Source organism: Megascapheus bottae, chromosome 10 (assembly GCF_031878675.1).
Source record: "Megascapheus bottae isolate mThoBot1 chromosome 10, mThoBot2.hap1, whole genome shotgun sequence".
Taxonomy (NCBI): Eukaryota; Metazoa; Chordata; class Mammalia; order Rodentia; family Geomyidae; genus Megascapheus; species Megascapheus bottae.
This window is the reverse complement of record NC_143518.1, coordinates 65131161-65157055: the sequence shown is the minus strand read 5'-3', so window position 1 is coordinate 65157055 and position 25895 is coordinate 65131161. Positions and strand designations below refer to the sequence as shown.

Sequence of the window (25895 nt, the reverse complement as noted above, 5' to 3'; positions counted from 1 at the left end):
CGTCTGTTAAGGAGCAAAGCACATGTCTCTTGCGGTCACTGGACCTTCAGTGACGGACGCAGTCGAAATCTTCACGGGCTGCTGCTCCTCCGAGCCCAGCTGCCCTCCGCTGTGTGTGAAGTGTTCTCCCTCATAAGGCGGAGAGGCACTGCACAGGACGGGGCCAACTCAACTGAGACGTCGGAAAGGAAAAGCAACGAATGCTCTGACCTGATGTGCAAAATGAGCAACTTTAGAATGGCTGCCTAGAAAGCCGAGGTGCCTTGCCTCTTATTAGACGTGGCTGTAGTGCTCGTGTGGAGGCACGAGTTGTAAGAACTGCAGATAGGTCTTTGCGTCTGACTGCGGCGTGGGTGGGCACCTTTGGGGCTCCTCTGCTTTCTTTACAAAGGCGCCCCTTCTGGTTTTAACTTGTTCTGTGTTCTCTTCTCAGATACAGAATTTACGACCTTCCTCACACTTTATATACTAAACCTGCGTGGGCAAACGTGAATCCTCAAATCGAGGAGACTGTCCAGTTTGCAGCTTTACATGTGTCTCATGAGTTTCTGAATTATTTACAGACAAATGCCCTCATTGTTGACTTGTGGGGTCTTCAAGGTTAGCGCCTTTCCCCTTTTGCTCCCTTGGGGAACCATTTGGTGAGAGGGGGTGGGAGGAGGGTGGGAGAAAGGCAGGGAGGGAAGGAGAGAAGCCGGGTCTTCCCAGCCAGGGCAGAGCTCTTGCTCAGCAGCTCTTCTGATGTGTCTCCCGCACCACAGAAGGCTGCACGGAGCTCAGCTGCCCCCAGCTGCACCTCCCAGTCACCAGGGAAGGCCATATCATGCTGGACACCGAGAAACTTCCCGGTGTGAAGGACTCAAGCCAGGTGTGTACATGTGACAGCCACGAGCCACAGCCGCCCAGGAACATCAGCGTTCTGGCCTGTGGACCTGGGGTTGCTGGGGTGGTAAGAGTGCCGGTCCCCCAGCTGAACGGCGTCTCTGTCGTAGAACACATCTAGCCAGACTTCAGAACTTTATCAGAAGCTGTTCAAATTAGAACAGGAAGCGGAACTGCTCAGAAACACTAACCGATCCCTGAGGGAGGAAAATGTGATTCTCAAGGAATCCTTGGAGAAAAGTGGCCTTCGCCAACACGGTGAGCTGCTGCAGTCGCGGCCGCTTAGCTCAGCCCCAGACTATACCTGTGGTGTGTATTTGTCTAAGACAGACAGCCTTTTTCTTTGGTGCCAATCCTGGGGCTTGAACTCAACAGTCTGGGCACTGTCCCTAAGCTTCTTTTGCTCAACCACTTGAGCCACAGCTCCACTTCTGGCTTTTGTGGGCGGTTAATTGGAGCTAAGAGTCCCAGGGACAAGCCTTCCCCGGGCAGGCTTGGAACCATACTCAGATCTCAGCCTCTGAGTTAGCTGGTGTTACAGGAGTGAACCTCTGGTGTCTGGCAAAGGCAAACCTCTTTTTCCTTTAGTTTGAGACCAACACTCAGACTTGGTATTTGATACTTCTATACCTCCAGCCCCAAGACAAACTTGCTAATAAGTTTATATCTTGTACCATTCCATTTTTTCTTCTGCCTTGTGAGACTTCTTTGGTTGGATTATATTGGTGCCATAAATCCACTGATAAAGGCAGATATAAGACTCCACCAAAGTAAAACAGCACAGAGATACCAGGGGAGGTATGCAGGTAGTAAATGCCTTTTCCCTTTACCTCAGCCCCTAAGCCTTCTGATGCACAGAAGATAACTGGAAACACAACACAACTGCCACCAGCCAGAGACGTGAGCCTCAGGTGCACTCAGGCCCGGGGTGACGCCGAGCTGGCCAGAGCGCTCAAGGAGTTCTACCAGGGCATGAGTGTGGCTAGAGCACGGTGCCTGCAGCTGAGGCAGCACAAGCCCCCCGTAAGTAGCTCACATCCTGAGAGCCTTTACACACAGCCACCTCCTCACTGTGCCTCCTGAGCGCGACAGAACTCTAGGTGGCAAAACTGTTCAGCAACGTAGGATGTCACACAGATCAGGTGACACTGGGAGGGGGAAGACAGCGGAGAAACTGAGGCAGGGCCTTGCTTACCCTACTGAGACCTGAGCATATGTTTTTGGTCCTCTTTTGTATGGGTGTGTGTGTGTGTGTGTGTGTGTGTGTGTGTGTGTGTGTGTATAAAACACTAAGATCATTTTAAAAGGGAATACGTACTAGGCAAAAGATATGACAAAGTTAAGAATAATCCAGGTCTGAGACAGTCAGTTGGTATTCAGGTTGAATAGCTTATCTGAAATCCTTGGAATTAGAAGTACTTCAAAGTTTTTAGAATTTTGGAATAGTCTCATAAACATGTTTAATCCAAAAATCTGAGATCTTCCAAAACCTGGCACTCCTGTCAGCCTGAATCTATCATCAAGTATTAGTTTTTGGAATATTAAACCATTTCTCTTACCAAGTCACTGGTGGCTCATGCCTATAATCCTAGCTCTCAAAGCTAACATTTGAAGATTGTGGTTTAAAGCCAGTCCAGACAGGAAAGTCCATGAGACTCTAATCTCTGATTAAGCACCAAGAAGCAAGAAATGGAGCTGTGGTTCAAGTGGTAAAGTGCCAACCTTGAGTAAAAAAGCTCAGGGGCAGAATTCAGGCCCTGAGTTCAAGCTCCAGGAACTGGCACACACATAGACACAAAATGCAAGTACTATTTTTTTTTTGCTAGTCCTGAGGCTTGAACTCAGGACCCAGGCACTGTCTTCTGAGAATCTTTTGCTCAAGGCTAGCACTCTACCACTTGAACCACTGCACCACTTCTGGCTTTTTCTGCGTATGTGGTCCTGAGGAATTGAACCTGGGGCTTTACGCAGGCTAGGTAAGCACTCCACCACTAAGCCACATTCCAGTCCCAACTTGGAAAAACTGGCAGAGTCTGAAGAGGAATTTCAGAAATCCAGAGGCATCATCACTGAGTTCCAGCTGCCCCTGCTCAGGCACCCTCCTCCCTCTCCATGCACGGAGTCTTCGCTCCCACAGCTTCCCCTGCAAACCTGAGTGTCCGCAGTGCTCAAGATCTAACAGTCCAAGATGAACGATATTTGCTCACCAGTTCTTGGTATTCAGATCCCCGGTGGAAACCGGATGCTTCTGGGTGATTTCCTGATTCTGCCAAGTGTACTTTTCCAGCCTGATGATACAATGTCCGTCATTCTTTTCGCCTTTCTTTTTTCCTTTTTTTAGGAAGATGATCAAATGCTCCGACCATTTATACACCTACAGTCTCAGATGCTAAAGGACTTTGGAGACCTCTTTGAATCTAGCTTATGGAAACTGAAAAACGATGTTGCACTTATAGTGAAAAAGAAGAGAGAATATTTGTTGCGTATGACACAGTAAGGATACACTGAGGAAAAACCACATAGTAAAAACCACCGAGTCTAACTGACCTGTGTGTTTCCCACCCCATCTGGCTAGTTTTAAGTGGTTTATTTTGTTTTGAGACATGGAGTGCGTTTCTAGAATTATACACAAGTGCCATCACCAGGCTGGCTACAGCTGAACTGTGAACTACGTAAGCAGGACCCTGCCTGCAGGATGAGAGTGAGATGTAAGATGAGCACTCTGCACTCTGGCCTCAATCCTGGATTCATGCAGCAGTTACTGACCCAGGACAGGCGCCTGAGCCTTCGCCCCTCCTCACCATGTGGGATGGCGGCCAATTGCTAGAGAGCACAAAGCAACTAGAAGCGTGGCGCACAGAGATGTCATCATTTCCATTAATATTCTTATGGAAGTAATTAACTTCAAATAAAACTCTCTGGTACGTTTCTTGTTGGGCCTCCAGACAGACAATGATTGTTTCTAAGTGTAAGTTTCACCTGGCAGGTTTTCTTTTTGTGTGTTCCTCTGAGACGTCTCAGCTCGCTGGGGGGTGGGATTTCCGGCACTGAGGGGAGGTCCTCGCTGCAGCCAGGAATGAGTTCATCCTGCAGTGAGGCTTAGTTGAGGACAGATGTGGAGAGCTCTGGGAAGTGACTGTCCTGAGTCTTGACAAGAGTATTTAGTGCTTGGTGAGAAGGGGGTCCAGGTAGGCAGTACAGCCTCTGAGGCCCTGCACCCATCTTTTTGGGAGAAATGAGCCATTCTGGAAAGTGCTAAAAAAAAAATGCAATTACCTGCCACGTCCGGTGGCTCACGCCTGTCATCCTAGCTACTCAGGAGGCTGAGACCTGAGGATCAAGGTTCAAAGCCTGCCTGAGCACTCAAGAACATGAAACTCTTATCTCCCATTAACCTCTAGAAAATGGGAAGTGGGGCTGTGGCTCAAGGGGTAGGGTGGTAGCCTTGAGCTGAAGAGCTCAGGGATAGCACCCAGGCCCAGAGTTCAAGCCCCAAGACCCACCAAAAAAAAAAAAATTGCAATTGCCATACAATCCAGCATCCACCCCCAAAGAACTGAAGTGAGCGTGGCAGAGCTGCCTCCAGAGCTGCCCAGGGCCCTTGCTCACAGTGGGGAGAGGCATGTGAAGTCAGCCAGACCACACATGGGGCCGTCTCAGGGCTGGCAGAACCAGGGCTGGACGCAGGGCAGGTTAGGAGGAATGAGTCCCATCCCACAGAAAACAGGAATGGACTCCTCAGAATAGCTGGAAGAGGGTATTAAACGTCCTCAACCCAAAGGTATTGGAGGTATGGTGAGCCATTCTACTTCAACCCCACCTCACACAACATATGCTATGTCAACCTGTAGATAGAATAGGTCACTTAAAACAAGTTTTACACTGGAGACTTTCGCTGCCTCTGGACAGCAGGAGGCGCCCGTGGGGCTTGCTCCCCACACAGTGAGTGGTGTTAGCATGGGATTATCACATATCAAGTCTTTTGCCTTATTTAAGGACTTCAGGGCCAAGCCTGGGTGAAAATGCAAAATGTAATTTTGAGAAAAATTCGGCTTAGACAGTGAAGATGAACAGAAACTTAAAGCTGATCACAGGTACAGAACCAGGGAAAGAATAAAAGCCCATTTTTGGACAGACCACCTGAAACAACACCTGTCTCGTACTATACAATACAGGCCCAAACAAAAACCATCATTCAATTGAAAACTCTTTATTATTCAACTTAGACAAACAGTCCAAAATCAGTGTGGATGGGTAAGAAACCAGGCTAAAATAGGGGGGAAAAAAGTGGGATCCATTTAGCAAAAGCTCACACACTGCAGAGAAACTCAGGGAGGAGACTCCCCCCTCCATGGCAAGGGCAGCAGCGGTGGCTGCACAGCCGCTGCAGCCTGAGCACGGCTCTGGGGACCAGTTAGCATCACCACCAGGGAGGGAGACCCGCCACCATCTCGCACTCACCACCCGAGTCTACCAGGAACACTTCAACGAAAAGTGAGGCCAGTGTTAGTTTTCTTTCATAAGCAATAAAATCAGCTGAGATTTGAAGTTCAGAGTAAGTTAGTACAATTTCCTGCTTTTAATGTGTAGATTTTACACTTTGACACTCATCTCCACATATAGTCAGACAGGCTCATAGAAGAATCTCATGTATCAAATACAGGAGCTGTTAATTCATGCATTTAATGACTTCGGTTCTTCAACTGTTTAGACTTCAGAGCTGCTAATGACACTAAATTCAATACCATGCTGGTTGAGTCTGTCAATCAACCTTGTTCTGGAGAAAGCGGCTCCGGGGGTGAAGACCCCGCCCCTGTAGCACAGGAACAAGAGAAAACAGTGAAGGGCTCCTCCCCCCACCCCATGTCAGGACCAGCGAGCATATCACTGCACAACTCCTGAAAACCCATGTCTACTCGACCCTGTGCCAAAGGAGCAAAGAGCTACCTATTCAGAAGAAACCAGAGCTCGGCCACCCCCACCGCCAGCTGGGGTGACCAGTGCTGCACGCACACACGAGCCAGCCTCACTGCAGTCAACCCAGGAGTCGCTACTACAACAGGATGCAAACTGGATCCCTTGTCCCGAAACAGAATGGTGAGCATGCATGCCAAAGGCCCAGTGTGTGCATGTAAGTTTAAGCAGGTTGAACCAGGAGTGTGGCTGAGTGCTACAGCACTGGCCTAGCATGGGCAAGACCAGGGTTCGATTCCTCAGTACCACATACATAGAAAACGCATGAGGTGGCACTGTGGCTCAAGTGGTAGAGCTCTAGTCTTGAGAAAGTCCAAGGACAGTGCTCAGGCCCTGACTTCCAGAAAAAAAGAAAAAAAAAGTCTAAGCAGGTTTTACTACTTCACATTGTTATTTGTGTTACTTAATCTTGAATTATGCCTGCTTGACTTGTCAGCTGCCAGTCTGTGGCCTGCTTTGGAGTGGCGGGGTAGGGTAGGGTGGGATGCCCTATGAAGACGCTGGTCCACCCCACCCCACAATGGCCCAGGGTCCCAACTGTGCTCCAGAGTGCTCACAGGCCTGTTAGCACTGTCACAGACATGAAAGGGACTTCTCTGCAGGGCCCAAGTGAGCTGGAGCCTGCTTACAGGGCTCAGCAGGCTTTCTGTCTTCTGCAGTGATTCCCAGGGGTCATTATGTTAATCTACATTGCATGACAAGAACTACAAATGCCACAAGCAGCTCCCAAACCTGCAAATCAATTCAAGATAAGCTGAACTATTTTATGAACAAAACCCTATCTCCTAACCAGGAACCCCCAAGCTTACCCCTTCGGGAGGTCAGGGAAGTCGTTCAGAAGAGTCATGGCGGCCTGGACCATGGCTATGGGTGTGGCTGCATAGCCAGCCTCTGCAGGAACGACCAAGGAAAAAGAGAGCATGTGTGAACACACAAGAATTTGTTTGTTGTTGTTGTTATTATTATTATCATTTGTGGGTCATGGGTCTTGAACTAGGCCTGGGCGCTGTCCCTGAGATCTTCAGCTCAAGGTTACCACCCTTTCTACCACCTTTTCTAGAAGTTAATTGGAGACAAGAGTCTCAGGTTCTTTACTTCCCGGGTTGGCTTTGAACCTTGATCCTCAGATCTCAGCCTCCTGAGTAGCTAGGGTTAGTTACAGGTGTGAGCCACCTGGCTCATATGGAATTTGGTTTTTTATTGTTTTTGGTTTTGGTTTTTATTTTTGGTCATGAGGCTTAAAGTCAAGGCCTGGGCACTCTGCTTTTTTGCTCAAGGCTAGACTCTACCACTTTGAGCCACAGCTCCACTTCTGGTTTTCTGGTGGTTAATTAGAGATAAGAGTCTCTCAGACGGGACCGGGAGTTTGGCCTAGTGGTAGAGTGCTTGCCTAGCATGCACAAAGACCTGGGTTCAATTCCCTGGTACCACATATATAGCAAAAGCTAGAAGTGGTGCTATGGCTTAAGTGGTAGAGCTCTAGCCTTGAGAAAGCCCAAGGACAGTGTTCAGGCCTGAGTTCGAGTCCCTCGGACTTCCTTGCCAGGCTGTTTTTGAACTGTGACCTTCAGGTTTCAGTGTTCTGAACAGCTAGGATTCTAGGTGTGAGCCACCAGCACAAGGCTTGGAACTTACTTTTACTTTTGGTAGTACTTCAGTTTCAACTCAGCCAAGCCCCTAGCACTTTTTGCTTTACTTATTGAGGTAAAGTTCTAGCCATCTACCTACATTAGCTTCTGGATAATCCTCTTGCCTGTGCTTCTTGAGTCACTGGAATTCCAGGCAGGTACCACATACCCTGTGCCAGAATTTTTTTCAATATTCTGGTCATTTGTTAAACAAAACAGTCTCAAGGACTTTCTTGTCCTGGCTGGATTCCAACCATGATCCTCAGATCTCTGCCTTCTGAGTAGCTCGGACTACAGGCCACTGGCACTCAGCTCAGATCATATTTACTAAGTGTCAAGTGTGGGCTAAGTGCTTTAACTATTAAAAACTCACTTAATTTTCACGGTGCTTGGATGCAGTTGTGTTAACTCTGCTTCACAGATAAGGACATGAAGGCCTAGTCATGGCTGAGCCACACTCATCTGACACCCACCGTCCTGCTCAGGCACTGTTCAGCAATGAATGAAACCTATTTCTCTAGTCATATATCCAGCGGACCCTGCATTCAGATATTTTGCTTTTACAAATGCAACTTGTCAGTATCTTAGAAAAACTAAACAAACCCAAGTAACATTGCTGTCAAGTAATAAAAACATACTCCAACTATCTCACGACGCTAGCTGAGAATCTGAAAAAGAGGCAACATGTATATAACCTCACGGTCATCTGGCTTAATACGCACACACACACACGCTGCCCACCCATCAGGACAATGGTATTTAAACTTTATTTTATAAATGCTTCATCTCTGTGTAGTTCTCTGAAATTTACAGGAAAAGTTCTTCATTTAGGTGATGGATCTGTTTTGGGGAGGTGGGGAAGTCCTAGAGCTTGAGAACTCACAGTGAGGTACTGTCCCTGATTTTGGTGGGGGGGCGGGGGGGACTGGGGTGCTCAAAGCTAAGACTCTACCACTTGATCCATAGCTCCACTGCTGGTTTTTTGACAATGAATTGGAGGTAAGAGTTTAATGAACTTTTCTCTCTGGCTGGCTTTAAAACCAGATTCTTAGATCTTAAGATTCCTGATTATAGGTGTGACCAGGGCACCTACCCAATATGCCTTTCTGTTGTTGTTGCCAGTCCTGGATCTTGAACTCAGGGCCTGAGTGCTGTGTTTGAGCTTTAATGTCAGGGATATAGGATTCTCGTGGCTTTCCTGCCTGGGCTGGCTTTAACAACAATCCTCAGATCTCAGCTTCCTGAGTAGCTAGGATTATAGGTGTGAGCCACTAGCACTCAGCTCCAACAGATCTCTCTCTCTCTCTCTCTCTCTCTCTCTCTCTCTCTCTCTCTCTCTCTCTCTCTCTCTCTCTCTCTATCTATTGAACTCAGGGCCTGAGCACTGTGCTTGGACTTTCTCAAGGCTAGAGCTCTACCACTTGAGCCTCAGCACCACTTCTGCCTTTTTTGCTATGTATGTGGTATCGAAGAATCAGACCTGGGTCTTCATGCATGCTAGGCAAGCACTCTACCACTAGGCCAAACTCCCGGCTCCTCCAACAGATCTTTTTAAAAACAACTTATCAAAGCTATTGCTTGAACTTGGCCTGGGCGCTGTCCCTGAGCCCTTCAGCTCAAGACTACCACCTTACTGGTGAGTCAAGCACTACTTCCCATTTTCTAGAGGTTAATTGGAGATAAGAGTCTCAGGTCTTTATGTGCCCAGGCTGGCTTTGAACCTTGATCCTCGGATATCAGCCTCCTGAGTAGCTGGGATTACAGGCGTGAGCCACTGGCTCAATGAGCTCTTTTCTTAATAATTCAAACTTGCCCATCCTTAAATTTGAAATATTAAGCTGAGGGCTGGTGGCTCATGTCTATAATCCTGTTAGGAGAAAGAAAAGAAATAGGCTAGATGCAGTCCCCGCCTGTGGAAGATTGGGCCTGGCTCAATTCCTTCCTTCTCCTCCATTTCCCGACTGAGGAGGCTGAGATCTGAGGGTCCCGGTTCAAAGCCAGCCCAGGCAAGAACATCTGTGAACTCTTATCTCCAATTAATCACAGAAAACCAGAAGTGGTGCTGTGGCTCAAGCGGTAAAGCCCTAGCCTTGAGCAAAAGAGTCTAGGCCCTGAGTTCAAGCCCCATGACCAAAAGAAGAGAAGACAAGAGAAGAAAACTGAACTACTGAATGGCAATGAAAAAATAAAAGAGAAGCATACATTAATAAAATTAGCTTAAAAGAATATACTTCAATTGCATATTGTTTAAGGCAACATAAAACATCTATCTTTAAATCATGCAAAATACCTGGTCCTTTCACCTGAGTACAAATTTTGACATTTGGTTTGTTCTTCTCAGCCGCAAGGCCTTGGCTATATCCTTGACCAAAGAATGTCAGTGTAAATGATGAGGCATCGATCTGGGAAGGAGAATGCAAAAGGCTCAATAAATACGTATGTCCTGTCTTCTAGGAACACAGTAAGATCCACTGCTTTACTTCGCATATAGTATTTCTAGATAAAAATATTAGCATTCTGTCTGTCACATATCTTGTCATCCTTTAAGCGTGGGACAAAATCAGTCAAGTTATCTGCATGGCTGGTGTGTTGTGGAGGAGGGGAGAGGAAGGTTCTTGGGTCGTGGTTACAGAGGGCAAGGCCATCAAGCCCATGGGTCATTTCAGCAGGGAGTGTACCATGGACCGCTGCTGTTAGCTGTCTGTTAGGGGGTCAAGACAAAAACAGAAAACAAGCCACAGAAACACAGGCCTGGGGCACAGAGGTGTTTTTTGTTGTTGTTTTTTGCACTACTTAAAACAGGTAAAAATTCAATTCTGTGGACTTAGCATCTTTTACAATCAATAAATTTAGGAATAAAGTGGAAGACTTCAGTGGACATTCAGTAAAAATTGCTTGGCCATTAGTTGTCACTTTAGGTTCTACTATCAGAACAGAATACAGAGCTTACGATTTACTGAGGAAAGAAACATCTAAGCAGGAAGATGAGGTAGGAGCTGAGGGCCGCAGCAGCTCCCAGGAGGCCTTACATCTCCTGGGGCAGAGAGCAGACGGTGACAGGGGTACATAAATACATGCATGCATACACACACAGACATACATAACACACACATGCCTGCATATATACACACATTTTAACAGTTTATTACACCGAAAACTAGGGCAGATTCCAGAAAGGAGAAAAGCTTTTATTAATGGCAACGAGGGATGCAGTAGCACGGCATATGGAGAGCCTAGAATTCTAGATGTGAGGTCAAGGTCAGACACGGGCCACTCTGTCCCCTTCCTTGCTGCCATATATGTGGGTGAGTGACAACTTTGTGTAGGCCAGCTACACATTCAGCTTCAAAACTATTTTCCAGAGTCTCGGAGTTGGGGCTCTAATGAAGCAGAGGTAAGTGAAAAGTAAACGTAGCTGGGTGCCAGTGTCTCCCCAAAGGGCTGAGACTGAGGAAGCCAGCCCAGGCAGAAGAATATGTGAGACTGTTTCCTCCAGTTAAACAGCCAAAAACAAAATAGAGAGAGCGGGGGCGCAGCAGCGGCGCAGCGGCCGGCGCGGGGTCCGCACCCACCATAGCCCCGGCCAGGCCTCCTCCTCCGGCTGCTCGCACCTTCCCCCGCCCGCCCAGCGCAGCCTGTCACTGCCCGCCACTCCTCGGGAGCCTCAGGTGAATACTTCCTCTGCTGGGAAACAGAAGAGTACCTTGTGAGTAAAAATATGCCCCCCAAGTTCAAGCGCCACCTAAATGATGATGATGGCACTGGCTCTGTGAAAAGTGAAAGGAGAAATCTTTTGGAAGATGATTCAGATGAAGAAGAGACTTTTTTCTAAGGGGACCATCTGGACCAAGATTTGGAGTTAGAAATGATAAAATTAAGCATGTGCAGAATCAGGTGGATGAAGTTACCGATGTCATGCAAGAAAACGTTACAAAGGCAATTGAAGGAGGGGAGAGACTAGATGAACTGCAGGACAAATCAGAAAGCTTATGGGACAATGCAACTGCTTCTAGCAACAGATCCAAACAACTTCGAAGGCAAATGAGGTGGCGTGGCTGCAAGTTAAAAGCCATCATGGCTTTGGTTGCTGTTATCCTTTTGCTAGTGATTATCATTCTTATAGTTGTGAAATACCGTACTTGAGTTGATGACAGAGATCCTCCTTAAACAAGATCTGGGACAATAATAATAATAAAAGATTGCTGCATAATTTAAATGAAATCTATGTATATAACTTTCAAAACTTCTTTTTCAAAAAACTAAGAGGCAAGTATCCCTTCAAATTGGAACATTGAGAATGTCCAATTATCTTCTTCCCTTCTAACAAAATGTGCTTTGAATAATTATGTTTAAGGCAAAGATAACAATTTTGCTGTATTCCAAGGATCTAATTTGAAGCTACATACTTGCCAGTTCATTATTTGTGTATATAATTAAACATTGGTGACAGTATTTCATACTAATATGTTAGTGATATAAGGACTTGAATTATTGCATCAAGGTGGGGCTAGACTGGGGTCAAGAAGCCTATGTTGAGTACCAAAATCTTATGCTCAAAGGGATACTTAACCATCCCATCAGTAGTTGCAAGAATATCATTCTTTTTCTATTGGAATTGCTTTGCAAGCAATTGTAATTGCTTTCCACAAGTATATAGTTGTAACAAAAACTAAATGTTGTAAATGTTTCTGTCTTCAGCTATAACTAAAAGCATTCCAGTAAACCTATTTTTAACTATATAAGGGAATATGTTAGTAATTCTTTTGATATTTGGATTATGGAAATGGGACATTTAAACAGTGTGAAAATAGTATGGTATCCTAAAACTGGAGCTAATAAAATTGCTGGAAAATGTCAAAAAAAAAAAAAAACAGCCAAAAATAAGCTGGAAGTGGAGCTGTAGCTCAAATGGTAGAGCAGCATCCTTGAGCAAAAACTCCACGCAAGGGCTTAAGGTCCTGAGTTCAAGCCCCAGTACTGGCACAAAACAAATAAAAATAAAAGTAGCAAGCACGAGTGAGGCTATGAAGAAACTGGAATAACTGCGGGGCTGCTGGTGGAAAGGTGAAACGGTGCAACTATGGGAAAAGTTTAGTAGTTCCTTAAAAAAAGATAAGTGAACTTATGACCAAGCAATGACCTGTGAGCACACACTTAAGGGGTTTAGAGCAAGGGTCTGAAGAGGTTTTGAGTACATTTGTGCATGGTCCACAATAACCAAACCCAGAAGTAATGCAGTTGTCTCAGATGAACGAAAACACAAAACGAGATGTAAAAACAAGTTCTGACCCTTGCTTCCATATGAACAAACCTTGGGGACACTACACTAATGAACTAAACTTCACTTATATGAGGAACCTAGAGTAATCTAATCACAACCACAGCCCAGGCAGTAAAGTCTGTGAGACTCTATCTCCAATTAACCAGCAAAAAGCCAGAAGCGGTGGCTCGTGTGTCTGTGCCAGAAATGGAGGAGTAAAAATAATGGAGATTTCTATGAAGTAAGAAGACGTTTTTGGAGTCAGGGCTAGCTCTAACCCTGCTGCTCCCTGTAGGCCACAGACCAGGCTCCCGGCCAAGAGATGCAGACCAAGACTCGCTTCCCAGGGAAGGGAGCTAAGTTATATAAAGTGCTTCAAAGAACATCTAAACCAAACAGGGCATGCCCCAGTAACTCTTACATGTTATATTGTCCCTGCATTAAATACAAATAAATAGTACTTTGGGGACATGGACATAAAAGAAAAGCTTACCTGTTTTTGTGTTGGACCTTGTTTTGAAAAATAACCAAAGGAGAACAGCCATGGGAACTAAAAGGAAGAAAAAAGCCCTCAGTGATATTTTTAAAACTCATGAGAAATACATTTAATGAGCCAATTTCAAACAATCTTACTTTTATGAGAAGTTGCCTTCCGATGCCAAACCTCACGAAGAATAAGAAGAAAAGTCCTGCAAACATCAGCTTAATAACCGAGGTGATGCCTCCCACAGACACATAGGCAGCATACTGGACCTAGGTGAGAGCGCACAGTCAGAGCACCACACCTCCTGAGATAGACGATGTGAGATCGGTAGCTCTGCTCCACGACATTAGGTTCTGAAAGCTTCTTCAGACACTAGACACGGGGGACTGTGCTTTAAAGAAATGGTAATTTGGGGCTGGGAGTGGTTGCCTAGCATGCATGAAGCGCTGGGCTAAATTCCTTGGTAGCACATGCACAGCAAAGGCTGGAAGTAGCCCTTTAGCTCAAATGGCAGAGTGCTAGCCTTGAGCAAGAAGTGTCCAAGAACAGCACCCAGGCTCTGAGTTCAAGCCCCAAGGACTAGCGGAAAAAAAAGGTAATTAGCATCCCCTACTGGAATCACAAAGTCTATCATCCACTCTACGTCTGTATTAAGGACTTCTCCTATGATAAAAACCGCCATCTCCTTTTAATCGGACATTAGGTTCCTCTTGCCTCAGCTGTGGGAGTGACCCCTTCCCTCACAAACGAAGACCATGCTGGTACCGCAGAGGTAGCATGGGGTACCACAGTGAATAGTATAACACATACACAGACAAATGATATAGTATGTGTTATTTAATGTGGGCTCTATTCCATGTTACATGTAATACATAGAATACTGTAATCTGTTAGAGGAGGAGTGAGGGGAATCTGCAAGCAGGTCAAATGGGAATCACAGAGCATGGCTCTACCATGCACATCAAATGGAAATCTTGCCACCTTGTGACTGTTATTTTCAGAGCTAAAATAGGGTTTTAGCTCTTTTTTTGTCAGTCCTGGGGCTTGAACTCTGGGTCTGGGCGCTGTCCCTGAGCTCTTCAGCTCAAGGCTACCACCCTGCCCCTGGAGCCGCAGCCCCACTTCTGGTTTACTAGTGGTTGACTGGAGAGAAGACTCCCATGGACTTCAGTGCCGGGGCTGGCTTTGAACCGTGATCCTCAGATCTCAGCCTCCTAAGTAGCTAGGATCGCAGGCATGAGCCACCCCGCCTGGCTTAGCTCTTTTTTTCCCTTGCTTCATAAACCTGAAAACTCCACATTAGACACACAGGGAAATTAATTCACAGAACATTCTCTATTAATAAATCGTATTCTTACTGGTGGTTCCTCCAAATATTCATGCAAGTAACGCTGAGTCCGCCTCACAACAGACGCATCAGATCCCCAGAAAGGAATGGTGTAGGTGTTGAGTTCTTTACAAAATGAAATTGGCCACCTACAAAACAGACCCATGAAAATGTGGTTTTCTTCCAGTCACAGTGATCACAACTTCAACTGGTACATTCCTCTTCTCCTCCGTCCAACTTCTCTTCCTTTCACCTTCCTCTCTCCCTCTCTCTTTTTCATTGCTACATAGCAAACTCAAGATAATCCTACCCCCACCCGGAGTGCTGTGATTACAGGTGTGTGCCACTATGGACTAGTTCCGTTGGTAAATTTCTAAATTAAAAAGTCAGTGCTAGCCGGGCACAGTGGCTCACACCTGTAACCCTAGCTACTCAGGAGGCTGAGATCTGAGGATCTCACTTCAAAGCCAGCCTGGGCACCAATTATTCACTAAAAAAGGGGAAGTAGGGCTGTGTCTCCATGAGTAGGGCAGTCGCCTTGAGCAGAAGAGCTCAGGGACAGCACCCAGGCCCAGAGTTCAAGCCCCAGGACCCACCAAAAAAAAAAAAAAAGTCAGTATTGGGGACCGAGAATGTATGCCTAGTGCTCAACCAGCATGCATGAAGCTCTGGTTCAGGGCCATACTCAGAAAAAGCCAGCAGTGGCGTGTGGTTCCTAGCTATTCAGGAGGCTGAGATCTGAGGACTGCGGCTCAAGCCAGCCTGGGCACAAAAGGCCATGAGCCTCTCCAACTGGCCATGAGCCTCTCCAACTGGCCACCAGAAAACCGGAAGTGGCAGTATGGCTCAAAGTGGTAGAGGGCAGCAGGGCGGTGGCTCACGCCTCTCATCCAAACTACTCAGGAGGCTGAGATCTGAGGATCAAGGTTCAAATCCAGCCCGGGCACAAAAAAACCCTGAGACTTTTATCTCCAATTAACCCTTAGAAAAGGGGAAGTGGGGTTTGGCTCCAGGGTAGGGCGGTAGTGTTGAGGTGAAGAGCTCAGGGACAGAGCCCAGGCCAAGTTAAAGTCCCGTGACCCACAAAAAAAAAAAAAAAAAAAAAAAAGTAGCAGAGAGCTAGCCTTGAGCAAAAGAGCTCAGCAACAAAACCCAGGCCCTAAGTTAAAGCCCAATACCTAATTAAAAAGTCAGTAACTTTCTTTGGAGCAATTAGCAATGAAGATAGAAATCACACTTTTAAACTGATTTTCATAGCTCTTCCTTTGCTTTCTCAAACAACTACACCCAACCAAGTAACAAGTGGAATAATATCATATTCTTCACATCATGCTTACAGATACTATAACTCTTCCACCCCATCAACTTTCTTCAGTATTGTTTAAAAAACATGCCTTAAGCTGGGTGCTGGTGGCTCATGTCTGTAATCATAGCTACTCAAGAGGCTGGGATCATGGTTCTAATCCAGCTGGGGCAGGAAAAGTCTGAGACCAAAAAGCTGAAAGTAGAGCTGTGGCTCAAATGGTAGAACACTAGCCTTGAGTTAACAAAAAAAAAAAAAAAAAAAAAAAAAAAAAAAGCTCAGAGACATTGCCTAGGACCTGCGTTAATGCTCCAAGACAGGCACAAAAATTTAAAAAACACTCTGGAGCCTGGGGTCTGGGGACATGCTGGAGGTGGAGCTGTGGCTCAAGCAGTAGAGAACTAGTCTTGATTGAAAACACACAGATGAAAAACAGCCCCAAAGTCCCCTATTTGCCAGTTGTCATATAAGAACTACCAATGAATTTAATGCATGCTATGGTCATGGTACTTTTTGCAGCATAAAATGAAATAGACACTTAATTTTGATACAGTGAGATATCATAGGAAATTCACTGTTGAAGGCATTATAAAGTAGTTAAGCGGCTATGTCAATGACATTTTATCTTTGAAAATAATGCTGGGCTTAATACAAAGCTCCCCAGGCTTTTCTTAGTAGCACACTTGATTAATAGCCACGAAACAACAATATACAAAATGCCCTCTACCCCTTGAAATCTCAGCATGGGGGCACGCACGCTCCTTACCGCAAGGCATACACTCGTATCCCATGGGTAGCTCTGCAGCATACAACTCAACTGACATTTATTCAGTAGGCAGATTCACATACTAAAGAACAGATTTCAAATCAACACACCTTTTTTTCAACTTCTGACCAGTGACTGGGACAGGTTTCAGACATGACGCATTTCGCAGTTTTTTCAAACTGTTCTTAGTTGCAAAACCATAAATTGCTGACTTCCAAGTGCCATCATGAATACACAGCCCCTGAAAAACATGGAGCATAAAGAGGCATGTCTTAAGATGAACTAACAAGCAGCATTTTACCTGTTTGTGCAACATACAGTTCCTTATTAAATAATCTTGAGGGTATAGGGAACACACACGTGCTTGGTCATGTTATATATTTACACTGCACAAGTCCATTCTTCTTGTGAGCACTTGTGTAACATGCACAACACACCCTCCTGTCTCCCGTTCCACATGATGGCTCCCCAGTTGGCCTCACATTTTATATCCATCTTGGCCACTTTAATTTTCTTTTTTTTTAATATATATATATATATATATATTTTTTTTTTTTTTTTTTGCCAGTCCTGGCCTGGGCTCAGGGCCTGAGCACTGTCCTTGGACTTTCTCAAGGCTAGAACTCTACCACTTGAGCCTCAGCACCACTTCTGGCTTTTTTCTATGTATGTGGTACCGAGGAATCGAACCCGGGTCTTTGTGCATGCTAGACAAGCACTTTAACCACTAGGCCAATCTCCCGGCCCTTTTAATATATTTTTTATTATAATTAATAAAAGGGTTACATGATATTTGCCAGATAGAAGGTGCATTAATTCACACACATTGATACCCTTTCACATGTCTTGGTACCCATTACCCTCCTCCCACCCCCCCCACCTCCCCTACTTTAATTTTCTTAATATATATATATTTTTTTGGTCAGTCATGGAGTTTGAACTCTGGGCCTGGGCACTGTCCCTGAGCTCTTCAGATCAAGGCTCTACCAGGTTGAGTCACAGCACCACTTCCAGTTTTCTAGAGGTTAATTGGAGATAAGAGTCTCATGCTCTTTAGTGCCCAGGCTGGCTTTGAACTGTGATCCTCAGATCTCAGCCTCCTGAGTAGCTAGGATTACAGGCGTGAGTTCCTGGCACCCAACTAACAAGAAGATATTTGGTTCATTAGTGTACCTTATAATTTAACTTGTAACTGTTTTCTTAGCCACGAGGAATTGTTGGTCTCACCCATGCACCCCACACGCTGACCTTTTACCGCTTTCACAACTCTTCCTGGCTCTCAATGCCTTGATTTTCAGCCTCGCCTATGACCCCAGGGAGACATGGGCAGAAGGAGGGGCATGGAGATAGATTTCCTGAGTGTCTAGACCTACGGCAGACCTTCACTACCTATCTTCTAAGTGCCTTTTAATTTTAGGTTATATGAATCGTTTAAATACCTACCTTCTGAGTGTACATATGACAGCTTTTCTTCTATTCATTCACCTTGTTTGAATGAACACAGACATTTACAAAGCTTCAAAATTAATTTCACAGGCAGGTATAGTGGCACACGCCTGTAATCCTAGCACTGGGAGGCAGTGACAGGAGAGTCCAAACTCAAGGCCAATCTGGACTACATAGCCAAGACTGAGACCAGCCTGGCCCCACAGATTGTCTCAAACAAATAGAAACAAAAACAGGTAAACAGATACCAGTGGGGAAGACATGAAAACACATTTTACTATTAGAAAGCAGAACAAGGTGGTTAAATCCTGGAGTACCTGCCTTAGCAAGCACAAGATGCTGAGATCAGGCCCAGTACTGCTCCCACTCTTCCCCCCAAAAAGGAAAAGAAGCCAGGTATGTTGTATACACCTTTAATCCCAGCTATATCTGAGCTACATTTTTGCATCCTTAACCCTTAATTTATTTTCTCTTTTCCCTTTTTTGGGAAGTACTGGGAACTGGAGCCCAGGACCTCACAAATAAACGAGGCAAGTGCTCCAACCCCGAGCCACACTCTGAGCCGGGAGGTTCTCACACCTTAATGGTGATGACAATGAAAAGCAGACACTAAGACCAACTTTCACCATGTGCTAGACTGATTCCTTCTGCTTTATTAGAAGAGTAGCAAGGGATGGTGTGTGGTCAGCGTTAACAGGCCCTTAACTATCAAGGTCTAATTTATTCTGCTACTCAGCGTAGTCTTGTTTTGTTTTGTTTGTTTTTTGCCCGTCCTGGGCTTGAGCTCAGGGCCTGAGCACTGTCTTTGGGTTTTCTCAAGGCTAGAGCTCTACCACTTGAGCCTCAGCACCACTTCCGGCTTTTTTTCCATGTATATGGCACCAAGGAATTGAACCCGGGTCTTCGTGCACGCTAGGCAAGCACTTTACCTTTAGGCCAAACCCCCGGCCCCTCAGCGTAGCAGTTTTGGAGTGTTCACAAACATGCAGATTTGAACTACTGAGAAAACAACTTTTAGAGGTTATCTTCTGCAAGACACTGGTGGCTCACGCTGTAATCCTCGCTACTTCAGAGGCTGAGATTTGAGAATCATGTTTCTTAGCTAAGCCCAAGCAGGAAAGTCCATGAGATTCCTAATTCCAATTTATCACCAAAAGCTGGGAGTGGAGGATAAACCCAAGTGGCAAAGCACTAACTAGCCTTGAGCACATTGCTCACAGACAGTGCCAGACCCTGGGTTCAAACTCCAGAACCTAAGCACATGCACAATTGTCTCTCCCTTTACAAAGAGGAAAGGGAGACTGGTAGAGGGGGAGAGGGGGAGAGGTTGATTGGAATGTGTTATAAACACATAGAAATGTAACTAACTCTTCTAAAGTTCTTTTCAAAATTAAAAAAAAATTAGCTGTGCGCGGTGGCTCACACCTACAATCCTAGCTACTCAGGAAGCTGGGATCTGAGGCTCACGGTTCAAAGCCAGCCCTGGTACTAAAGACCATGAATATTTTATCTCCAATTAACCACCAAAAAACCAGAAGTGGTGCTGTTGCTCAAGGGATAGGGTGGGTGGAAGACTTGAGGTGAAGACTTCAGGGACAACATCCAGGCCCAGAGTTCAAGTTCCACAACTGACAAAAAAAAATTATTATAAAGATAATGTACAGAGGGGCCAGGAGTTTGGCCTAGTGGTAGAGCGCTTGCCTAGCATGCACGAAGGCCCGGGTTCAATTCCTTGGTACCACATACATAGAAAAAAGCCAAAAGTGGTGCTGAAACTCACGTGGTAGAGCTCTAGCCTTGAGAAAGTCCCTGAGCTCAAGCCTAGGACTGGCAGAAAAAAAAAGATAATGTACAGAGGGGTTATGGTTACATAAGTCAGGTAAAGACTGACTTCTCCCTTCTCTCCCTCCCTTCTCTCCCTCCCTTTTCTCCCTTCTCTCTCTCTCTCTCTCTCTCTCTCTCTCTCTCTCTCTCTCTCTCTCTCTCTCTCTCTCTCTCTCTCTCTCTCTCTCCTCCCCCACCCCCCATGGCCTGGCACTGGTGACTCACGCCTGTAATCCTAGCTACTCATGATGCTGAGATATAAGGATTGTGGTTCAAAGCCAGCCCGGGCACTAAAGTCTGTGAAACTCTTATGTCCAATTAACCACCAGAAAACTAGAAGTGGTGCTGTGGCTCACTTTAGCCTTGAGTTAAAGAGCTCAGGGATGGTGCCCTGGCCCTGAGTTCAACCCCATGACCTGCAAAAAAAAAAAAAAAAAGTCATGGATTTTCCTCCTGAGTAGCTAGCAGCTAAGATTACAGGTGTGAGCCACCAGAACCTACTGGCAGGTAGTCTTTTAACTCTGATTTTCTGCTTAGGAAGCAAGAAATATTTCTTTTTTTCCCTATTCCTTTCTACTTTACCTCTGTTATTAAAATAAATCTTTGCTGAAAGTTAAAAAATGGTTTTAAAATCTACTTAAAAACAATACATAAGAAAGAGAAAAACTAACCTCAGGTCCTGTGTTTATAGTCAGGAAACTTTCCACAGCAGTCAAAGTACCTAATAAATACAAAAGTGATACAGGATAAAATAAAATAAAACCACTTTTTTTTGACAGGACAAGTAAAACTACATTCCTATTCACTTAGAAACCATTTTTTTCTATGCCAGAAAATGAACAAATAAGTTATATTATGTTGTTACACATAGATTTACAAAAGTAAAACCAAGTGTGAGAGTTCAGCATAAGGTCTACTAATACTGACAAAATCTTTCTAGTATTTAAATTGACATACATAGACATACATGCATACATTTAAATTGACATACACAGAAAAAGTCAGAAGTTGGGCTGGGAGTTTGGCCTAGTGGTAGAGTGCTTGCCAAGCATGCATGAAGACCCAGGCTCAAATCCTCAGTACCACATACATAGAAAAGCCGGAAGTGATGTTGTAGCTCAAGTGGTAGAGCTCTAGCCTTGGGAAAGCCCAAGGACAGTGCTCAGGCCCTGAGTTCAGTCCCCAGGACTGGCAAGAAAAAAAAAAAAGTCTGTGAGACTCTTATCTCCAATTAATCACCAAAACACACTGGAAGTGGCACTGTGGCTCAAGGGGTAGGGTAGCAGTCTTGAGCTGAAGAGCTCAGGGACAGTGGCCAGGCCCAGATTTCAAGTCCCATGACCACCACCAACAACAAAAAAAGCAATAAAAAAAGAAAAAGCCAGAAGTGGTGCTGTGATTCAAGTGGAAGAGCTCTAGCTTTTGAGAAAGTCAGTGTTCAGGCCCTGAGCTCCAGCTAGGACTGGCAAAAACAAAACCCAAAACAAAACAAAAAAAAACGCTGAGCTAGTGCCTAGGCCCTGAATTCAAGCCCCAGTACCAGCGGGCACGTGCATACATACGCGCATACACACACACATACACACACACACACACACACACACACACACACTAATAATAAAATGGACTAACTCTATAAAAAAAATCACCTGGGTTATCAGTTAAATATCTTATTTATAGCTTTTAATATGAAAAGAAAATTTAACTTTAAAATTAGTATTTCTTCCTTCAGAAGAAAAACAAAAGGCCTCATTCAAAATAAAAATTGTCTGGACATGGTGGCTCACCCCTCCTCACCCCTCTAATCCCAGCTTCTTAGGAGTTATAAGCAGGATTGTGTTTCAAGTCCAGGATGGGGGAGGAGGGGAGAATGCCCCTACTTTCAATCAATAAGCCAAGCAAGGTGGCAACTGCCTGTCATCCCAGTGAAACTGAAGTCCACTGGTAGAATCCAAGTTCAAGGCAGGACTAGGAAAAAATGAGTCCCTATGTGCAAGACAACCCAAAGCACAAAGGGTTGGAGGTATGAGGCAAGTGGTAGAAAGCAAGCACTCTGAGATCAAAACCCATGTCATATTGTTTTGCCAGTTATGCGGCTTGAACTCTGGGCCTGGGTGCTCTCCCTAAGCTCTTCAGCTCAAGCGTAGGCGCTCTACCACTTGAGCCATAGCACCACTCTATATCATATTTCCTAGGAACAACCTGTAAGAAATACAGAGGGCCTGGAGTGTGGCCTAGTGGTAGAGTGCTTGCAATCATACATGAAGCCCTGGGTCTGATTCCTTGGTACTACACATACAGAAAAACCAGAAGTGGTGCCGTGGCTCATGTGGTAGAACACTAGCCTAGAGAAAGCCCAAGGATAGGCCGGGAGTTTGGCCAAGTGGTAGAGTGCTTGCCTAGCATGCACAAGACCCGGGTTCAATTCCTCTGTATCACAACATAGAAAAGCTGTGGACCAAGTGCACAAACCTTGAGAAAGCCCAAGGACAGTGCTCAGGCCCTGAGTTCAAGCCCCAGGAATGGCAAAAAAAAAAAAAAAAAAAAAAAGACAGCACTGGCAAAAAAGGAAGGAAGGAAGGAAAGATACAGAAATATCTAAGAAGAAAATATCTAAACCTTAGATTCTAATTAATTTTTTAAAGAAATGACACATAGTCTGGGCGGCAGTGGCTCACGCCTGTAATCCTAACTGCTCAGGTGCCTGAGATCTGAGGATTGCAGTTCAAAACCAGCCCAGGCAGGAAAATCCATGAGACTCTTATCTCCAATTAACCTCCAGAAAACTGGAAGGGTGCTATGGCTCAAGTGGTAGAGTACTAGCCTTGATCTGAAGAGCTCAGGGACAGCGCCCAGGCTCAGAGTTTAAGCCCCACAACTGACAAAAACAAAATATTCATATACATGTTTCACTATTAATGGTCTTTGCTGTTGCTTCAACACTTATTAGTGAGAATTCCTAAAAGTGTGAAATCAGCAAAGGTATGAATTCTAACTTTCAAATACTTTGTTTCTACTTTTCACCTCTGACTTTGACAGGATGATTGATGATGGCTGGCTTCCTTCCTTTCTCATGACATAGTCTCTTAAAACGACAATGATACTCACTTACATTTTCTGTATCATTTTGATTTTGCTTCTAATCTCTCAAGAAGACTGATTCAGCTTTGTTACACGTGTGCTAACTCCCTGGCCTCTGGCATCGCAGTTAACTATAATTGGAACACTTTTTTTTCCCACATGTAGAATATTTCTTAACGGAAACACTTTCTATAAGCTCTAAGGACAGTTTCTTTGGCACTGGAGTTGGGGCTCAGCTCTGTTTCTAAGTGGGCACTTTAAAAATATGCATGACAGGGCCAGGAGTTTGGCGTAGTGGTAGAGTGCTTGCCTAGCATGCACAAAGACTGGGGTTTGAAAATTCCTTGGTACCACGTACATAGGAAAAAGCCGGAAGTGGTGCTGAGGCTCAAGTGGTAGAGCTCTGGCCTTGAGAAAGCCCAAGGACAGTGCTTAGGCCCTGAGCTCAAGCCAGGACTGGCAAAAAAAAAAAAAAATGCATGACAGGCTGACAGTGACAGTGTAATCTAGTGGTAGTGTTCGCTTAGCATGCATGAAGCCCTGGGTTCAATTCTTTGGTACCACATAGATAGAAAAAAGCTGGAAATGGCGCTGGGGCTCAGGTGGCAGAGTGAATTCAAGCCCCAGGACTGGCAAAACTTAAAACAAAGCCAAGCTCTGGTGGCCATGAGTGTAAATCCTCAGAAGGCTGAGAACTGAGGATCACAGTTCAAAGCCAGACCGGGCAGAAAAGTCCCAATGACACTTTTATCTCCAAATAACCACCAGAAAACCAGAAAGTGGCACTGTGGCTCAAACTGGTAGAGGGCTATCCCTGAGCGAAACAAGCACAGGGACAGTGCCCAGGTCTCAAGCTTCAGGCCACATGACCAAAAAAAACCAAAAAACAACTTTGTAACACTTTTTCTTTTTTTATTGCTGAGGATGGAACTCAGAGCTTTGCACACAGTTGGCAAAGGCTCTCCAAATCAGCCCTTTCATTATAACTTGTGCTTTGTTGTCAGTCCTGGGACTTGAACTTGGTCTGGGCACTCTCCTTGGATACTTTTTGTTTAAGGCTAGTGCTCTGCCACTTGAGCCACAGCGCCTCTTCTGGCCTTTTCTGAGTGTGTGGTACCAAGGAATCCAGGGCTTCGTGCAGGCTAGTCAAGTACTCAACCACTAGGCCATGCTCCCGGTCCCAAATGATTTGTCTGACTTTTGTTTTTGTTTGTTTTTGTCATAGTTGAGGCTTGAACTCTGGGCCTGGGCACTGTCCCTAAGCTCTTCTGCTCAAGGCTAGGATTCTACCACTTGAGCCACAGTGCTGCTTTCATTATAACATATTCCTAACATGTACTTTAAAGTACGCTCATTCCTAAACAAAGTTTGCCTTTATAATAGTTTCTAAAGAGTGTTTATGGAAACATTTACAGCTGCAACTATAAATAAACTCAGACAAAGAACAATTCCTTAGTGTAGAACATTTAGGCTACTATCAATTTTATTAAATGTGTAGATATATGTGTGGGGCTTGGATTCTGGCCCTGGGCGTGTCCCTGAGCTCTTCAGCTCAAGGTTACCACCCTACCCCCTGAGCCACAGCACTTCAAGTTTTCTGGTGATTAATTAAGAGATAAGATTCTCTGGGCTTTAGTGCCGGGCTGGCTTTGAACCACATCGATCCTCAGAGCTCAGCCTCCTGAGTAGCTAGGATTAAAGGTGTGAGCCATTGCGCCCAAAGCATAGTTTTAATATTGACCATCTGTAGTTTTCTTTCTCAATTAATTTTAGTTCATCACAATTACAAACATAAGGGCATTCTGTTGTTAAATTCAAGTACTGCTTACTGAAAAATAATTACCGTTCATTTTATTTCTGGTATATATTACTCCCAGGTCTGCTGGAATGGAGTCAAAGCCAGAGCTTCCAATGATATAAACCCCTTTCTCTGCAGCTTTCTCATGATACTTCCAATACATTAGTTCCAGAAACTAAAAAATTCAGGACAAGAATCTAAATCAGAGTTTATAAAAACACCTAGATCAATGTTAAATGACTTATCTTTAAAAACAGGGCAATCAAACTGCAAGTGCTAGGACCTGCAGAGTCAAGCTGGAGGCTCTGAGTTCAATCACCAAACTGAAATCACTAACCAACATGGCTCTGCACAAAATGTTAATTTGACATATTACAATGTTTTCTTGCATATTCTTGAAGTACTAGCTGTATACAGCCACATGCCAGGTGTCATAGACCACATGCTCAGCTAACTTAACGATTTCATTAATGTTTCAGAATAAAAATACCTTAAAGGAAATAGTAAATATAGAAAACAGGGAAAACATGAAAAAAAATCACCACCCAGACTGCATTAACCCACATTAATATCACTAAGGCCACACAGACAGGATGACAGGCACAGGAATCATGCCTGTTTAAATTCTTTTTCTGTTTCTAAGATGATTTTTTCTTTTTTGGCCAATCCTGGGGCTTGAACTCAGGGCTTCGGCACTGTCCTTGAGCTTTCTCAAGGCTAGCACTCTACCACTTGAGCTATAGCACCACTTCTGGCTTTTTCTGTGTACGTGGTCCTGAGAAATCAAACCATGCTTCATGCATGCATGCTAAGCAAGCACTCTACCACTAGGCCATAATCCTGGGCCAGAAGATTGGTTTTATTTTGCAGTGCTAGGGATTGAAAGCTAGGGCCTCATGCTTGCTAGGAAAATTGTTCTACCCCTGAGCTATGTTCCCAGATAAAAGCGAATTTTTAGAACAGTTTTAGATTTACAGAAAAATGGAATGGTAAAATTACTCTGTACCTGAAATGCAGTGCTTCTGTTATTAGCATTGTTCACACGGATACATTAACGGGCTGGTACTAACACACCACTAGCAAAGCGATGTTTAGTTCAGGCTTTCTTCATTGTTAGCTAGT

At 44.9% G+C, this 25895-nt stretch overlaps 2 protein-coding genes and 1 pseudogene across 2 annotated transcripts in view; 2 read left to right on the top strand and 1 right to left on the bottom strand.

The window, feature by feature from the left end:
* The window catches only part of LOC150058630 (kinesin-like protein KIF28), a 30617-nt gene extending 27238 nt beyond the window's left edge, over positions 1-3379 (top strand). Inside the window, exons 19-23 of the mRNA XM_090341647.1 lie at positions 434-600; positions 762-868; positions 993-1140; positions 1718-1905; positions 3224-3379. Of these exons, the coding sequence (XP_090197773.1) occupies positions 434-600; positions 762-868; positions 993-1140; positions 1718-1905; positions 3224-3379 (766 nt within the window). The remainder of the gene's footprint in view (positions 1-433; positions 601-761; positions 869-992; positions 1141-1717; positions 1906-3223) is intronic.
* Positions 3380-5076: 1697 nt separating this feature from the next.
* Sccpdh (saccharopine dehydrogenase (putative)) overlaps positions 5077-25895 on the bottom strand; it is a 30581-nt gene continuing 9762 nt past the window's right edge. Inside the window, exons 4-12 of the mRNA XM_090341533.1 lie at positions 24819-24948; positions 20566-20615; positions 16735-16865; positions 14587-14704; positions 13378-13497; positions 13238-13294; positions 9775-9886; positions 6666-6747; positions 5077-5695 (exon numbers count right to left, since the gene is read on the bottom strand). Of these exons, the coding sequence (XP_090197659.1) occupies positions 5590-5695; positions 6666-6747; positions 9775-9886; positions 13238-13294; positions 13378-13497; positions 14587-14704; positions 16735-16865; positions 20566-20615; positions 24819-24948 (906 nt within the window). The 3' untranslated portion in view covers positions 5077-5589. The remainder of the gene's footprint in view (positions 5696-6665; positions 6748-9774; positions 9887-13237; positions 13295-13377; positions 13498-14586; positions 14705-16734; positions 16866-20565; positions 20616-24818; positions 24949-25895) is intronic.
* On the top strand, positions 11079-12332 carry LOC150058629 (vesicle-associated membrane protein 4 pseudogene; annotated as a pseudogene).